We start from the raw sequence: 15,189 nt of genomic DNA on the forward strand, positions 1-15,189 counted from the left end.
CGAATGTAATTAAAAATTAAAAAAAAAAAACAAAAAAAAAGTAAGCAAAGCTATAGCCGTGCGGGGCCGACCGTGTGATACCCTACAACACTGCAATATGTTCGAAGTCCCCTTATATCCAAATCTATTTTGGTCAGAAATAATCTCCCTGTCCTGAAGCAAAATTTCGTGTCGATTAGTTTTCAATAGTGGCCTATAGAGCGACTACAAAATTAGAAAAATTTAATGTTTTTTTAGTCCATTTGAATCCCCAAATGTACATCTTAAGAACAATAGGCTTTAATTCTGACACTAACCCTACCCCAATGCAAAATTTCGTGAGGATCGGACGATAATTGCGACATGTACATAATGCCCTCAAAACGTAGTGTTGCGGGGTGTAAAAATTTTGAAATTTGAACTTACAATTCAAAATTGTAAGTCAAATTGAAAAAATCGAATGCGGTAATAAAAAATATGACAACAATGTGAAAAATAGAACAAAAGATATTCACTTTTTTATGGGTATGTTTTTCCGCAATCTTCTAAGATTTTATCCTTTTCTGACAAGAGACAATTCCGAATTGATGGGAATTGAATTATATATTCGATTTCTTGGCTATCAGCATCACTTTAATGATCAGAAGGGTTTATTTTACCCGCTAAATATTGTCCGATGCCAGCCCAAATTGGTAGGCTTCTGCCCAGTCCTAAGTTCTAACTTTATGTGAATTTCCGTGTCGATTGTTTCATACTTGTGGCCGATAGAGCAACTGCAAAATCTGGAAACTTTTGTTCCATTTCAATTCTTAAATATTTTGCAACCATCTCCAAAAACAATAAGGTTATATTCTGACCCTAACCGCACCTCTATTTTCAATTTCGTGAGGATCGGGCAAAAATTGCGACATGTAGCTTGATTACAAATTAACATGGACAGACGGACACACATAGTTAGATCGACTCAGCTCGGCGAGATAGGAAGATCCATATATACTTTCCTATGTGGGAAACCAATATTTCGAGGTGTTACATAATTTTTGGTCCAACCAAACTTATAATACCCCCAACACATAGTGTTGTAGGGTATAAAAAATTGTCTGGGTAGACTCATAAACACCCATATAAGACTCAAAAACTCAAATTTCTACAAACATTTTTTATAAGACTCCTAAATGAACATACGTGTGAGTGATATATGACACTCACTTTTTGAGTATTTTATGATTAGAAAATGCGCTCATATTCCAGATTTTTAATTAGAAATGAATTTTTTTTTTAAGAAATAATAATAAACACTCATATAAGACTCATAAATGACACAAATTTTAGACAAAAATGCGCTTAAGACTCTTAAATAAATGAACATATATGAAATGAACATATATATGAGAACATATATATAGGACTCATTAGAAGAGTCGCAGGAAGTCACGTTTTTCTCACGACAAAATTATATTTTATGATCCGGAAAGGCATTCATTTTACAGCTGGCTATGACAACCCTGATAAAGACATCCCGACATATTGGGATTCAGATGTAAAACCGTAAATCCCTTTGTAAATAAAAAAAAATCTAAATTTTGAAATTTCAAATCCTCTTAAAATGTTGCTCATACGCTCATGGAGGGCATTTGGCACATGATGCTGAAGAGATGTGTGTTTGTATGTAGTTGTCGGGCGATAGAATGGAAAATGTATGTACTTATTATGTATAGAAGAATATAAGTACATGTGTTAGTTAACAATCAATAACATCAATGACCATATAAAATGTTTATAAATTATGTTTTTAGTTTAATCTTTTCGTTTAACTTCTTTGTTGTTGTTGTTTTGTTTTTGCTTGTATAGTTGTAAGGAAGACCTTTTTTGGTTTTTATGTTTTTCTCTTTCATTATTTTCACTTTGTATAATTAATGCTTAAATTAAATTTTCGTATTTATTTAAGTATATCATATTTTACTGGCAATTTTTTGTTTTTGTTTTCTTGGTTTTCGAGATAAGAGATTATTACTAAAGTTAAGCAGAGAAACTATAAATATTTGTTGTTCATATTTTTTTTGCTGATAGACTATCATAGTATATGTATGTTAAGATAGCAGATAGATAGGGCATAACTTTGGGGGAGTGGAGTCTACATACGTACACCGATGTGTAGATGTATTTGTGTTAGTGTATGGCACTGTAATTTGTTTTTGGTTAACTAATCTCTACGGTTAGGTTAAAAGCATCATGTGGGATTGGAGAGCGCTTGTGTGTGTGAGAGTGTTTGGTTTTTGTGGGTTGTTAAAAGGATATTGGCCAGAACTAATGATTTCGAATAGCAAGGAATTTAGTTAATTTAATAGTTATAGTTGTAAGTAATAGCATTGAGTATAAGTTAGTTAGTTAGTTATTTTTTGTAGTTTTAAGTAATATGTCCTTAGTTTAGTAGTTTGTAATGTTTATGTTTAATATATGTATGTATATTAGTTATTTAATTTGTATGTTTCGCATGTCGTTTTGTGTGTGTGTAAAAATTTGTAATTTGTATATGTATTAATTGTTGTTGTGTTTTATTTATAAGTACTAAATTATTTTGTTGTTGTCGTTCTTCTTGTTACTAAAGATTGCTAATGTTAGATATGACATTGTCAGAGAACAATTTCCTTATTTGTTAATATTAAATTTTTTTTTTCGGCTTTTGTTGTTGGCTCATAGCAAAGGAAGAACCAACATTATTGGTTTTTGGTGCTTGTTTGCGTGTGTTTCTTAATATTTTATTAATGTACAATATTTTGTTATTTTGATTGAAATTATAATTCTATAATATATGGACTGAAAAGTTCCTGTAGGGCAAATTAATAATTTTTGTTTGGATATTTGTTAAATAAGAAACTAATCACAAGCTCAAAGATTAAATTCACCAAGAAAAGCTTGGATCAAGGCAAAAATGTCAAGACATTAGTCTTCAAAATATCTGCCCTTTTGGAAATTTTATAAAGTATTTAAGATAAGTCGTTACTTTGAGCCTTTAGTGAAAAAAATTAAATGGTATAGGATAAGTGTGCCTAAGTTCGGCATGTCCCAGTAGTCGGCACTTTTTATTTTTAAGCCTAAATAAATGGAACTTTTATAACTAAATGTATTTTGTTTACTTCAAATATATTGTCAGCTATCTTTGTGTACAATTTCACTAAGAAAAGATAATTTATTCTAATAAAAATTAAATTTTTGTCTGTGAAGGTCCTCAACAATCCATATTCTTAAGAAAAGTACAATAAGGACGTCGAATCAGTTTAACTAAACAAAAATATTATATTTTAATGAATTAATTTATTATTATTATTAATTATTCTTACAAAGAAATTGGTATGCCGACTGTTGGAACATGCCATATCGACAATTGGCAAGTGGTGCCGACTACTGGCAAAAAAGCATTGTTTTAATAAAACTACAAATTTATGAAATTTAATAACAAGTTATTAAATCTTTATTTATTATTGCAAAAACTATACAAAATTTCGAATCTGAATAAATTAATTTGTAATAATTGAAAAGTTCTACTCAGAATGGTGAGCGATTAAAAACGCGAAAATCCTAAAAGTGCCGACTACTGGTACTCTTACCCTATAGAACATCTAAAAAAGGAGTATGTCTGGCCGGGTGGAACTTTGAATACCATCCACCATTTGGAACAAATTTGAAAATTAAAAAAAAAAAATTAATAAAATAAAATCCGTTAAAAATTCTCTTAAAATCTTAAAAATACCGCATATTTACAAGGAGCATGGTTTTAAACCTTTAATGTGCTTTTAACATATTTGAATTCCTGGTGCTTAGACAAGATTTACACTATTTATGTCTTCTGGGACCTATAGTAGAATTTTATGACAAATAAATTTGTAGAATATTTTGACTTGCTACGATACCGTTTAAAGGCTGTTTTTAACCATAATTAAAAAACAAGTAAGCAAAGGCTATAGTCACCGACCATGTGATACCCTACAATACTACAATATGTTAGAAGCCCCATTTATGTCCAAATCCATTTTGGAAGATTTCTGCCCACTGCCCAGATATTACACTTAGCATTTTGACCAGGAACATTTTACCAATATTTACGCATTCTGTCGTGCTGTTAGATGTTGTGTGAAGGTAGTTGGTCCATTTCAACCCCTAAATATATTGCGGACATCTTTGAAAACAATAGGCGTAGCCCTTCTGAGCCTAACCCTACCCTTGTGGAAATTTTCGTGAGGATCGGCGAATTGCAATCTGAATATATAATAACCCCAACCTGTGTTGTAAGGTGAAAAAGTATTTCAAAATATATTCTTCATATTAAGTCAAATTGAAAAAATCGCATGCGATAAAAAATATGAAAAAATAAAAAAAAATCACAAAATACTACAAAATCTATATTAACATTATTATTGGCATATTTTTATGCGATTTTTTTAGATTTTATTCTTTTATGTCAAAAGGGCATTCTGAGCATAGACAAAATTTGTCAAAATCGGTCCAGCCATTCTTGAGATATAACCATTCTAGCTAACATTATATATTTTGCTATATATATCCGACATATTTACTATCGGCATCTACGTAACGATCAGAATTGACCTGGTCGTCTATTTGTGATTTCGCCGGGATTAAACATATTCGCGGTTTAATGGAAAAATTTCGTTATATCGGACAATTATTGCGACTTGTAGAGTGATTACAAATTAACATGGACAGACGGACGGACGGACATACATAGCTAGATCGACTCAGCTCGGCGAGATAGGAAGATCCATATACACTTTCCTATGTGGAAAACCAATATTTCGAGGTGTTACATAACTTTTGGCCCAATCAAACTTATAATACCCCCAACACATAGTGTTGTAGAATATAAAAAGTACCAAAAAGACCCCTTTCTTGACTCGCTTGAAGGTTAAAACTTTGGACCAAAATATTCTTCGTATTTTGATCTGCAATATAACTAAAAGGCAAGGATTTCGAAGAATCTTAGTTGTGCAAGGGGAGGGCAACTTGTCCCCTCTAAAAAAATACTACCTTCATGACTCGTTTGAGGGTTACAAAATATTCTTCGATTTTTTATTGGCAATATTGCCGAACACTATATACCTAAAATCCACGGATTCCGAGGTATATTACTCCGAAAATTCCCAGAAGAGCGGAAGAGGGGGGAACTTGCCTCCTTGATTTTGATTACTTTCCGATTCAAACGCCGATACATGTTTCTTGTTTTTCTGCTCTACTTTCATATTCTACTGGATTTTCCCCGTAATTATTTAAAATTTGATTTTTTCGCACAGTGTAGTCAGACCAACAACAAATTTGAAAGGATATTCAGAAAGTATTAAAAAAATTTGATAAATAAATGTTTCAAATATTGTTACATTTGCTCTGTTCCAGTACCTGCAAAAATCTAGTAGTTTTGCAATTTTCTTCGATATCATAAAGGGAAAAATGGTTATCGTAGTAAAAAATTTTAAATTCTAGCAGTTCTGGAACAGACCAATTATCTGTTTTATTTCAAAACTTACTCTTGGCAACTAAAAAACGAAATAATTGACAAAAATGTAAGCTTTATAAAATAATGTTTTTGAAATTTTGCGACAACAAAATATGTTTGAAATTTTAAATTTGTTTAAAGAAATTAAAAAATATTTTCCCTTGAATCCCTTAACTCTTTAGCCCATATATTACTATTTTTGTTAATTTAACTATATATACAATACTATATCAATTCTCGTACTAATTGTTGTAATCCTATATTCCACCTTTGCTATTGTTATTGCTATTGTAGTTTTGTTTTTGTAACAAATTTTTTTATCGATATTTTTTGCATATGTTTTTTGTTTTGTTTTTGTAAAAAAGTAAACAAAACGGAAAACAAAAATCATTAAACCAAGCATGTCAATGTGACATAAATAAATAAGTTTTTCTATTAATTTGGCATTTTTATGTTTTGTTGTTTTTCTTTTTGTTGTTGTTGGCTCATTTATATTCGTTTGTTGCCTTTATTTTAACGGGATTCTGCTTAATACTTAAAATGATTTATTTTTAAAATTAATTATTTAATCTAAATTTTACGAATTATGCAATGTTAACTTTTTACTGTATTTGAATTTATTTTTGTTATTTTCTTAATAGAGTTTTGTTTAGAGCTTACTTAACTAGTATTGTTGTTCTATATATTTTTTTAAATAATTTTTATTTAACTACGTTTGTTTTTCTTTGAGTATTTTTTGGGATTGTGTTTTTTCTCCTTTCATTTAATAATTTTCGTTTTTTTCTCATGTAATGCTTAAAATACTTGTTTAATAACTAAATTGTTTTTATTTTTTCTAATATTTTCATTTTTTGTTGTAATTTGGCATATTGTTGTTTGTTATTTTCAGTTTTCATATGTCACTTAATTAATTTGTTTTTTTTTTCTGTTTTTTAATTAAATTTATATTTTCTTTTTTTAAAAAATAGTTAACTTTATACTGCTTAGTCTTTTCAGACAATGTTTTTATGTTAATTTTTTAATTCAGTTTTTTTGTTTGTTTTGTTTAATTTTCTTTTCTGTTTTAAACTCATTTAGTTTGTTTCGTTTGTCTGTGAGTGTGGTAATTTGTCATTAAAAAAGGTACGGGAGCACAGGGGTTTTGGGAAAATTAAGATCTTTTTTTTAGGAAAATTTCAATATTTTATAAATTTTTATATTATTAATTATCTGCATTCTCCCTGAATTCAATTAAAAATTGGTTAAATAATGAGCGCAAGAATAAAAATTGATGAAATCTACATACAAATATATTTGGTGTGTGTATTGTTTTTTTTTTGTTTTCTAAAAAATGGCAGTGGTTGGCGGCACTATGTAGGGTGTTTGTTTCTTTCGTTTTTTTGGGAATGAAAATAACAAGGGTTTTTATTTTGGGATTTTATTATTGAAGCAATGTTTTGAATCAGTTTTCTTTTATACAAAATTAGAATTGAACTCAAGGATATGCAGATGTTTAAAAAGTCTCACAACTTTTTAGGAAATCATTTCAATGCTCTAGGCCGGAGATAAAATTAATCTTAAAATTATAAAAATTTTTAGAAATGCTTCTAGAAAAAATCCAAAATTTAACAATTCAAACTTATTCCCACCTTTGAGGGACTATTGGATAATCTATTGGGGCTGCTTCTTCTTTCAATTTATTATTTATTCTGTCCGTGGGTTAAGAGCCGAATTGAGATAGAGAGTCCAGAAATTTTGTACACTGCGTTTCTGGTTTGAACTTAGATCAATTTCGAAAATTGCCTATATCGGCCAACTGTTTCGTGTCGCCCCTATATTACGATACCCCCTTATTTTAAGCATTTCGACTACTTCCCGCAAATTTTTATACGAATTGTTTGGAATTTGATATTTGAAGGTTGGGTTCTTAACCATCTTGCAAAAAAAAAAAATAAAGTTAATACAGGCCCACATTGTCGTACGGTGCCACCGTTATATGGGAGTTATATTCTGAGGCTTTCCCCAATTTTTCAACGGAATTGTCCGAAATGTTGTATTAGAAGTCTAAAACCGGAGTTATATTCTGAGGCTTTCCCCAATTTTTCAACGGAATTGTCTGAAATGTTGTATTCGAAGTCTAAAATTGGTGTCAAACTGTCTTACAAAATAATTGTTGATATAGGTCTTAATTTTGACTTTACATGGTAGGGGGTATCAAAAGTTCGGCCCGGCCGAAGTAACTACTTTCTCACTTGTTTTATTTCAATTTCTAATCTGAAGGAATAAACACCCACCGGACGAGTTCATATCAAGTTTTATATCCAGTCCCATTACGAAAGACAGTTTTAAAATTCCTGAGAAATTCCAATCAGTTCTAGGTTGTTCTTCTTAAAGGTTATTCTAAAAATCTTGATTTGTTTCAGACATTTTTTGTCCCTAGAATAAGTTTAAATCCCTTATAATCTTCATCCATCGGTCACATACACTATTTCTTCTAGAGTAATTGCTTGTTTCTGTGTTGAATTCGGTCGGTTAAGCCAAAATAGATCCATCTGGACTAATATTACACAAATGGCGCCCAATAAAATTGAAAACGGTCGAAGACATTTATGCGTTGTAATTTCTTGATGTACTACCCCGATTTTGAAGATTCTACCTACACTTTTCAATTTTGATGTCCAGAGTTCGTAAAAGGCGACGACCTCTCTGGCAGAATTTTTTTAATTATAGTGGCTCACGTTTTCTTATAGTTCCAGTTATATGGAAAAAGCCCTGATATTCGTTTTTTTTAATTTTAGCGTCATTTTCGACGGAATTTTTTACATTCTGCAGTTTTTTTTTTAAATTATGGAGGGACGGTGAAATCGAATGGTCAGGAAATGAACGAGATTGAATCCAGAGTCTCGACGTCAATATGACGAGTATTTTCCGAGAATAAAAAACTTAAATTTAAGACTTGTAATGGGTTTGATTATCGGCCACTGTAAAATATGGGCCATGACATCCGAATCGAGAAGAATTGATATTGAGGACGGAGAAGAAATATAAATTAATCGAGTATTTGTTTAGCCACCATCCAATCTTGATCCAAGTTTTAATCAAAATTTATCCTGCAAGTCAAAAAAAATTGTGAATGGTTACTATATATATTTATATATATAAAGTGAAACAACTGAGTAACTGATTTAATCAATCAATGTCCAGATGAAGTTTGGCATTTTGCACGGTTTTGGTGCGTAGACGTGTGAAAGGGCTGCGTTTCTAGAAATTCGTACTAAAAGGGTACGAAAAATGTAATAATTTGTATTAAAGAAACGGAATGAGCTAGAATTCTAAAATTTGGAATGAGAATCCCTGATGGAGTGCAGGATAGTTGTATCAAAGCTTTTTTTTTGGAAATTCAAACCTTAAGGTTTCGAAAAGTTCGACGACGTTAAAAATAAATTTTAACCAGAAAAAGTGGATTTGGATCCATTGTACAATGTTTTTTTTAAATATCCTCTTAACGACAGATTTTTCTTTCCGAAAAAGGAAAAAAATGAATAATCTTTATAGATTATAATACCTTAATATTCTGAAAAATTGTCAAACTGTACAAATTATAAATTTTGAGCACTAAAAAGGCCTAACACGAAGTGTTGGAACAAATCTCAAAATTTTAAAGAGGACTTTTCGCTGGCGAAGTAGCGTTTACTTGCTAGTAAAATTATATAACTGAAATGCAGGGATTACCAGAAATCTGAATCCAAAATTTTCAAAAAATGTGAAAAGTCGGGCAACTTCTATTTGGGTTACTTTGAGATGTAATCGTTCAAAACACCGATAAATTTTTTTTCCTTTAATTTTTTTTGAAAAAAATTGAATTAGGTCGCACTACGTAATCCATCCAATCCATGTTCGTTTAGTAAAAATGCAATTGATTTTAAGATTTTTTTGATTTTGGATTAATATCTAGAATTAGACAATTACGAGTCACTTCGCGACCCTAACCTAAACGGTATTGTTTCTAAATGTTTTTGTTTTCAACATATCCAATTAGTTGACGTTAATCGAACATCTTTCACGTGAAGGGAACAGACCTTTCAAGAACACAAACTTCAAGTTTCAGCTGAATTGGTTAGAAATTGCGGCAGAAACCTTCAAAATACCGAAAACTTGAACGCACTGTTGTATGGGGGCTATACCCATAGTTTACCATATTTTTTCCAGGGAGAGAACAGGCCTACCAAGAACCCCAAACTTCAAGTTTCAGTTGAGTTGGTTGAAAATTGTGGCAAAAAACTTCAAAATATCGAAAGTCGGAAGATACCGTTGTATCGGGGCTATACCAATTAGTGAGCTTGTAGCAACAATTTTTTGCAGGGAGAGAACAGAATTACCAAGGACCTGAAATATCAAATTTCAGCTGATTTGGTTGGAAATTGTGGTAGAAACCTTAAAAATACAGAAAATCGGGAGGAACTGTTTTATGAGGGCCTATAGCCCTGAATCGAGAGAACAGACCTTCCATTAACCCAAATTGTCAAGTTTTAGCTGATTTAGTTAGAAATTATTTCAGAAACCTTTAAAATATCGAAAATCTGAAGGTACCGTTATATGGGGGCTATACTTGAACGTGGACCTATATAACCCATCTTTTTCATCATTTTCCATCATTTTTTCCAATCAGCTCGCATATAATATAAAGCTTTGTGTCAAGGCTCTAGATTAATTATTGTGGACTCTATCGTGATTTCAACAGACAGACGGACATCATTAAATCGCCTTTTAATTTTATTCTGATCAGGAAGATATATACTTTTTAGGGTCTCCTACGAATATTACGAGGTGTTGCAAACCGAATGAAAAATTTATTATACCCTCAATGTATGTTGGAGGATTTGATCTAATTTATTTAACTGTCAAAATAATTTACATTCCAACGGAAGACTGATTTGTTCTCATGCTCAATTTTTGAAGACTATCGCCTTTTTTCACTCCTCCGAGCATCGAAATTTTCAAAAACAATAGTGAAAACATTTTTTTGTCAATTTAAATTATTAAATCTTAAATCTTTTTTTTATCACTCTTCTAAAAAAAAAAAAAATAAAAACTCAAATATAAAACTTGAATTCTGAATTATTAGAAAATTGATATATCTTAAAGTTCCACAAAACCACCATGCCCCGTTGTTATTTACATGTAAGAATTTCATTCCAGAATTTCGAGTTTTAGAAGAAATACGGTTGCAAGTCAGTTTTCAGATTCAATTATTCAGTTATAGATAGAGAGATACATTGATAGAGAAAGAGAGAGTGACCGATAGTTTCAGTTTGTTTGTTTATCTGTTTTGTACACTTGTTGTTGTTGGTTTTCCTTTTTTGTTATTAATCCTTATGTTTTCTTGTTACTTTAATTTGATTCTTTAGTTCACCTTGTTTGTTTTTTGTTTTCATTTATTTAAATTGATCCTATCACAGCAACAAACTTCATGTCGTCTTCTTCTTATTTTTTTTCTAATAATTTTTTTCTACTTCTTCTTCTGATTCAATTTACCAAACAATTCTCAATGATCTTAAGGGGAAATTAAAAATGGGAAACATAATTTTACAATTTTTTATATTTTTTTGCTTAACAAAAAATGATAAAAAAGCTTACTATTTGTTTTGCATTGCAGAGCATTTGTTAGATTTTAATTTTTTTTTAACATTTCTTGATCGTTTTTCATTTTTTTAAATTAAAAGTTAATTTAATTATTGCATTGTTGTAGTTGTTATATTTTTTATTTGTTATCCATCGTTTGTCTATTATTTTCTGACATTTTAATTTTTACGAGTTATTGTTGTTTATGGTTATTATTATTAATTATATTCTTGATGTTGTTGTTGTTGTTGTTCTTGTTGTCGTCCTATAATTTGTTTATCTTCGTTGACCAGGCACATGTGCTTAAATGAATTGTATGCAAAATTTTCAAAAAACTCCAATTCCAAAATAATTGCAAAAAAAGAGGTTGTCCTTAAAATTCTTGTCGTTGATGATGACTTGTGGCGGGGGGGTGGAGAGCGCATTATTTATCGCCGTAAGCTATGGCTTAGCATTGAAGCAGTAGCAGCAGTAGTTGTCTTACTACAACGACAGCAATAGGCGTAAGCAAGGGCTTTGTTGCAGTTGTTTTTGTCGAAATATAGCAAACTTATTGTTGTTGTTTTTCTTGTAGCATACAAACGCAGCATAACAGCAAAGTTATGGGAACTGCAAAGAGAAAGAGTTTTTTGTGGGGGTGGAAGAGAAGAAGGAAATAGACAAAAATAGAATTAGTATAAATTTCATAAAAAAATTATACCGAAAGAGTTCCCAAAACGAATCGAACCACTAGACAAGGACCACTAATCAAGGACCGAGGCACAGACTTGGATTTTTTAAAAAATATTTTTCAAGGACCAATAGAGTCACAAACGTGGATTTTTTAAACAATATTTTTTAAGGACCAACAGACCAATAAACATGGATTTTTTAAACAATATTTTTCAAGGATTAACAGACCAATAAACGTGGATTTTTTAAACAATATTTTTCAAGGACTAACAGACTAATAAACGTGGATTTTTTAAACAATATTTTTCAAGGACTAAGAGAACCAATAAACGTGGATTTTTCAAACAATATTTTTCAAGGAAGAACCGAGGCACAAACGTGGATTTTTTAAAGAATATTTTTCAAGGACCATGTCCCCAATAAACGTGGATTTTTTAAAGAATATTTTTCAAGGACCATGTCCCCAATAAACTTGGATTTTTTAAAGAATATTTTTCAAGGACCAACAGTGGCACAAACGTGGATTTTTTAAAGAATATTTTTCAACGACCAACAGTGGTAAGAAAGTGGATTTTTTATAAAATATTTTTCAACGACCAACAGTGGTACAAACGTGGATTTTTTATAAAATATTTTTCAAGGACCGACAGTGGTACAAACGTGGATTTTTTATAAAATATTTTTCAAGGACCGACAGTGGTACAAACGTGGATTTTTTATAAAATATTTTTCAAGGACCGACAGTGGTACAAACGTGGATTTTTTATAAAATATTTTTCAAGGACCGACAGTGGTACAAACGTGGATTTTTTATAAAATATTTTTCACAGGCCGACAGTGGAACAAACGTGGATTTTTTATAAAATATTTTTCACGGGCCGACAGTGGTACAAACGTGGATTTTTTTATAAAATATTTTTCAAGGACCGACAGTGGTACAAACGTGGATTTTTTATAAAATATTTTTCAAGGACCAACAGTGCTGGATTTTTTATAAAATATTTTTCAAGGACCAACAGTGGTGTATTTTTTATAAAATATTTTTCAAGGACCAACAGTGGTACAAACGTGGATTTTTTATAAAATATTTTTCAAGGACCAACAGTGGTGTATTTTTTATAAAATATTTTTCAAGGACCAACAGTGGTACAAACGTAGATTTTTTATAAAATATTTTTCAAGGACCAACAGTGGTGGATTTTTTATAAAATATTTTTCAAGGACCAACAGTGGTACAAACGTGGATTTTTTAAAGGATATTTTTTAAGAACCCACAGAGGCACAAACGTGGATTTTTTATAAAATATTTTTCAAGGACCAACAGTGGTACAAACGTGGATTTTTTATAAAATATTTTTCAAGGACCAACAGTGGTACAAACGTGGATTTTTTATAAAATATTTTTCAAGGAACAACAGTGGTACAAACGTGGATTTTTTATAAAATATTTTTCAAGGACCAACAGTGGTACAAACGTGGATTTTTTAAAGAATATTTTAAAAGGACCAACAGTGGTACAAACGTGGATTTTTCATAAAATATTTTTCAAGGACCAACAGTGGTACAAACGTGGATTTTTTATAAAATATTTTTCAAGGACCAATAAAAGAATAATACCTATAAATACTATAAACTTTTTTGTTAATGAAATAAAATTGCTATTCAGGTTTGACCTGTTTTTGGAACTCTTTCAGTAATCTATTATTTAAAAATATTTCAATTAAATACATTTATTTTTAAATATTGAGATTTCATAGAAGAACTTACAATAAAATGGGGTGCTGAAAACAATACAGCCAATGTGGCTATTATGGTAAATAACGTAAACACAATAAGGCACAAACGATCCACTACCATGGCAGCAAATTTCCAATCTCTGGTTACATCACCGGTTTCATCTTCTTTTTTCAACTTTAAAATATATTACACAAAAGAAATCAACAATTAACAAAATAAAAATAATATTTTTGTACCAAAAAAATATAAACAATTTTACACGATGACCCAAATGTAAGGATACACAATTTATTCGGACGCCTCGTTTCTTTTTGAAAATTGATTTTTTTTCTTAAAAATTAAGATAAACCGAAATCAAAACTAAATAACTGTCTAATTTTTATGTACGTTTTAAAAATTATTAACCACAATTTCTTAACCATTTGTATTCATCAATTTTCCAATTTGTAGTTTTTTTTTTTTAAATTTGTTGATTGGAAATTGAAAAAAGCGAAATTTGCCGTATCTTTTGTTCCCTAATAGAAATTATAATTTTATTTTTTTTTATTATTTTCTACTTTTGACGGCTTCCATCACGCAAAAGCGGTGATGAACACGGCGATTGGTATTTTGATGTGGCAATTTGGTTAATCATTGTTCAAACAGAACGTCGGGAACTTTGTGCTTTTCCCGCGTGTTCTGTGTTCCTGCTTGCTTGGAAAATAGAAACATCGAAAGAGAACAATATTTTTTTGCAGTTGTTAGTAATTAGTTAATACTTAAATTTATGTTTTGATAGAGAAAGTCATATAAATATAAAATTGACAAAAAATTTATAAATGTGAAAAACTTTGAATTTAAATATTTAAGAACACTTTAAAAATATATTAATATTTAGAACATTTACCTGTATTCCTTATAGTTTAGTTTGAAATATTTCTGTTATGTTAAATACTTAAAATATGAGCAATAAACAATTATTTAATTAAAAAAATTAATAATTAAAAATCCCTGGCTCATAACGTTATTTTTCAAGTAAATACTTTTTTTTTAAATTCGAATATTTAAAATCTTTTTATAAATATTGTAAACAAAATAGTATATACAAGTTTTTTAATTAAAAACAAAATTAATACAATTAAAACAATTACTTTTTATTATCAAATATTTTGTTAAATAAATGTAAGCCCGATATGCGAGGGTCTTCAGAAATATGATTATGAATGTTGTCAAAATGTTCCTGAAGCAAATAGAACTTAGCAATATTCTTCAGAAAATGTATAGGATGTTTTGCTGGACTTAAATTCTAAAACATTTTTTTCTTTATTATTAACTTTTCCATTTATAAAAAAATGTGTCAAAAATATAAATGTAATTTAGTTTATATTTTTGTCATATTTTTATACCCTACACCCTAACATGGAGAGGGAAGCGAGATAGTTACTTTTGAGGATCTTCATAGAATCACTTTTTGAAAGAGACGTCGGACGTCTGTCCGTCCGTGCGTCTGTCCATGTATTCTTGTGAACAAAACGCAGGTTGAATTTACTATCCAATAGAGATGAAATTTTCCAACCAACATTTGTTTGGCCCAAGGACGAACCCTATTAAAATTGCTGAGGATCGATTCAGATTTGGATATAGCTCCCATATATATTTTCAACCGATTTGGATTAATTGTACCCCAAGTGGTCAATATCAGTCCTAATGATCTG

At 30.1% G+C, this 15,189-nt stretch overlaps 1 protein-coding gene across 1 annotated transcript in view; it reads right to left on the reverse strand.

The window, feature by feature from the left end:
• Positions 1 to 11,176: 11,176 nt before the first annotated feature.
• Positions 11,177 to 15,189, reverse strand: part of LOC101887801 (neuronal acetylcholine receptor subunit alpha-7) — a 209,127-nt gene continuing 205,114 nt past the window's right edge. Inside the window, exons 11-12 of the mRNA XM_059132078.1 lie at positions 13,526 to 13,669; positions 11,177 to 11,695 (exon numbers count right to left, since the gene is read on the reverse strand). Of these exons, the coding sequence (XP_058988061.1) occupies positions 11,687 to 11,695; positions 13,526 to 13,669 (153 nt within the window). The 3' untranslated portion in view covers positions 11,177 to 11,686. The remainder of the gene's footprint in view (positions 11,696 to 13,525; positions 13,670 to 15,189) is intronic.

Source organism: Musca domestica, unplaced genomic scaffold (genome assembly GCF_030504385.1).
Source record: "Musca domestica strain aabys unplaced genomic scaffold, Musca_domestica.polishedcontigs.V.1.1 95, whole genome shotgun sequence".
Classification (NCBI taxonomy): domain Eukaryota; kingdom Metazoa; phylum Arthropoda; class Insecta; order Diptera; family Muscidae; genus Musca; species Musca domestica.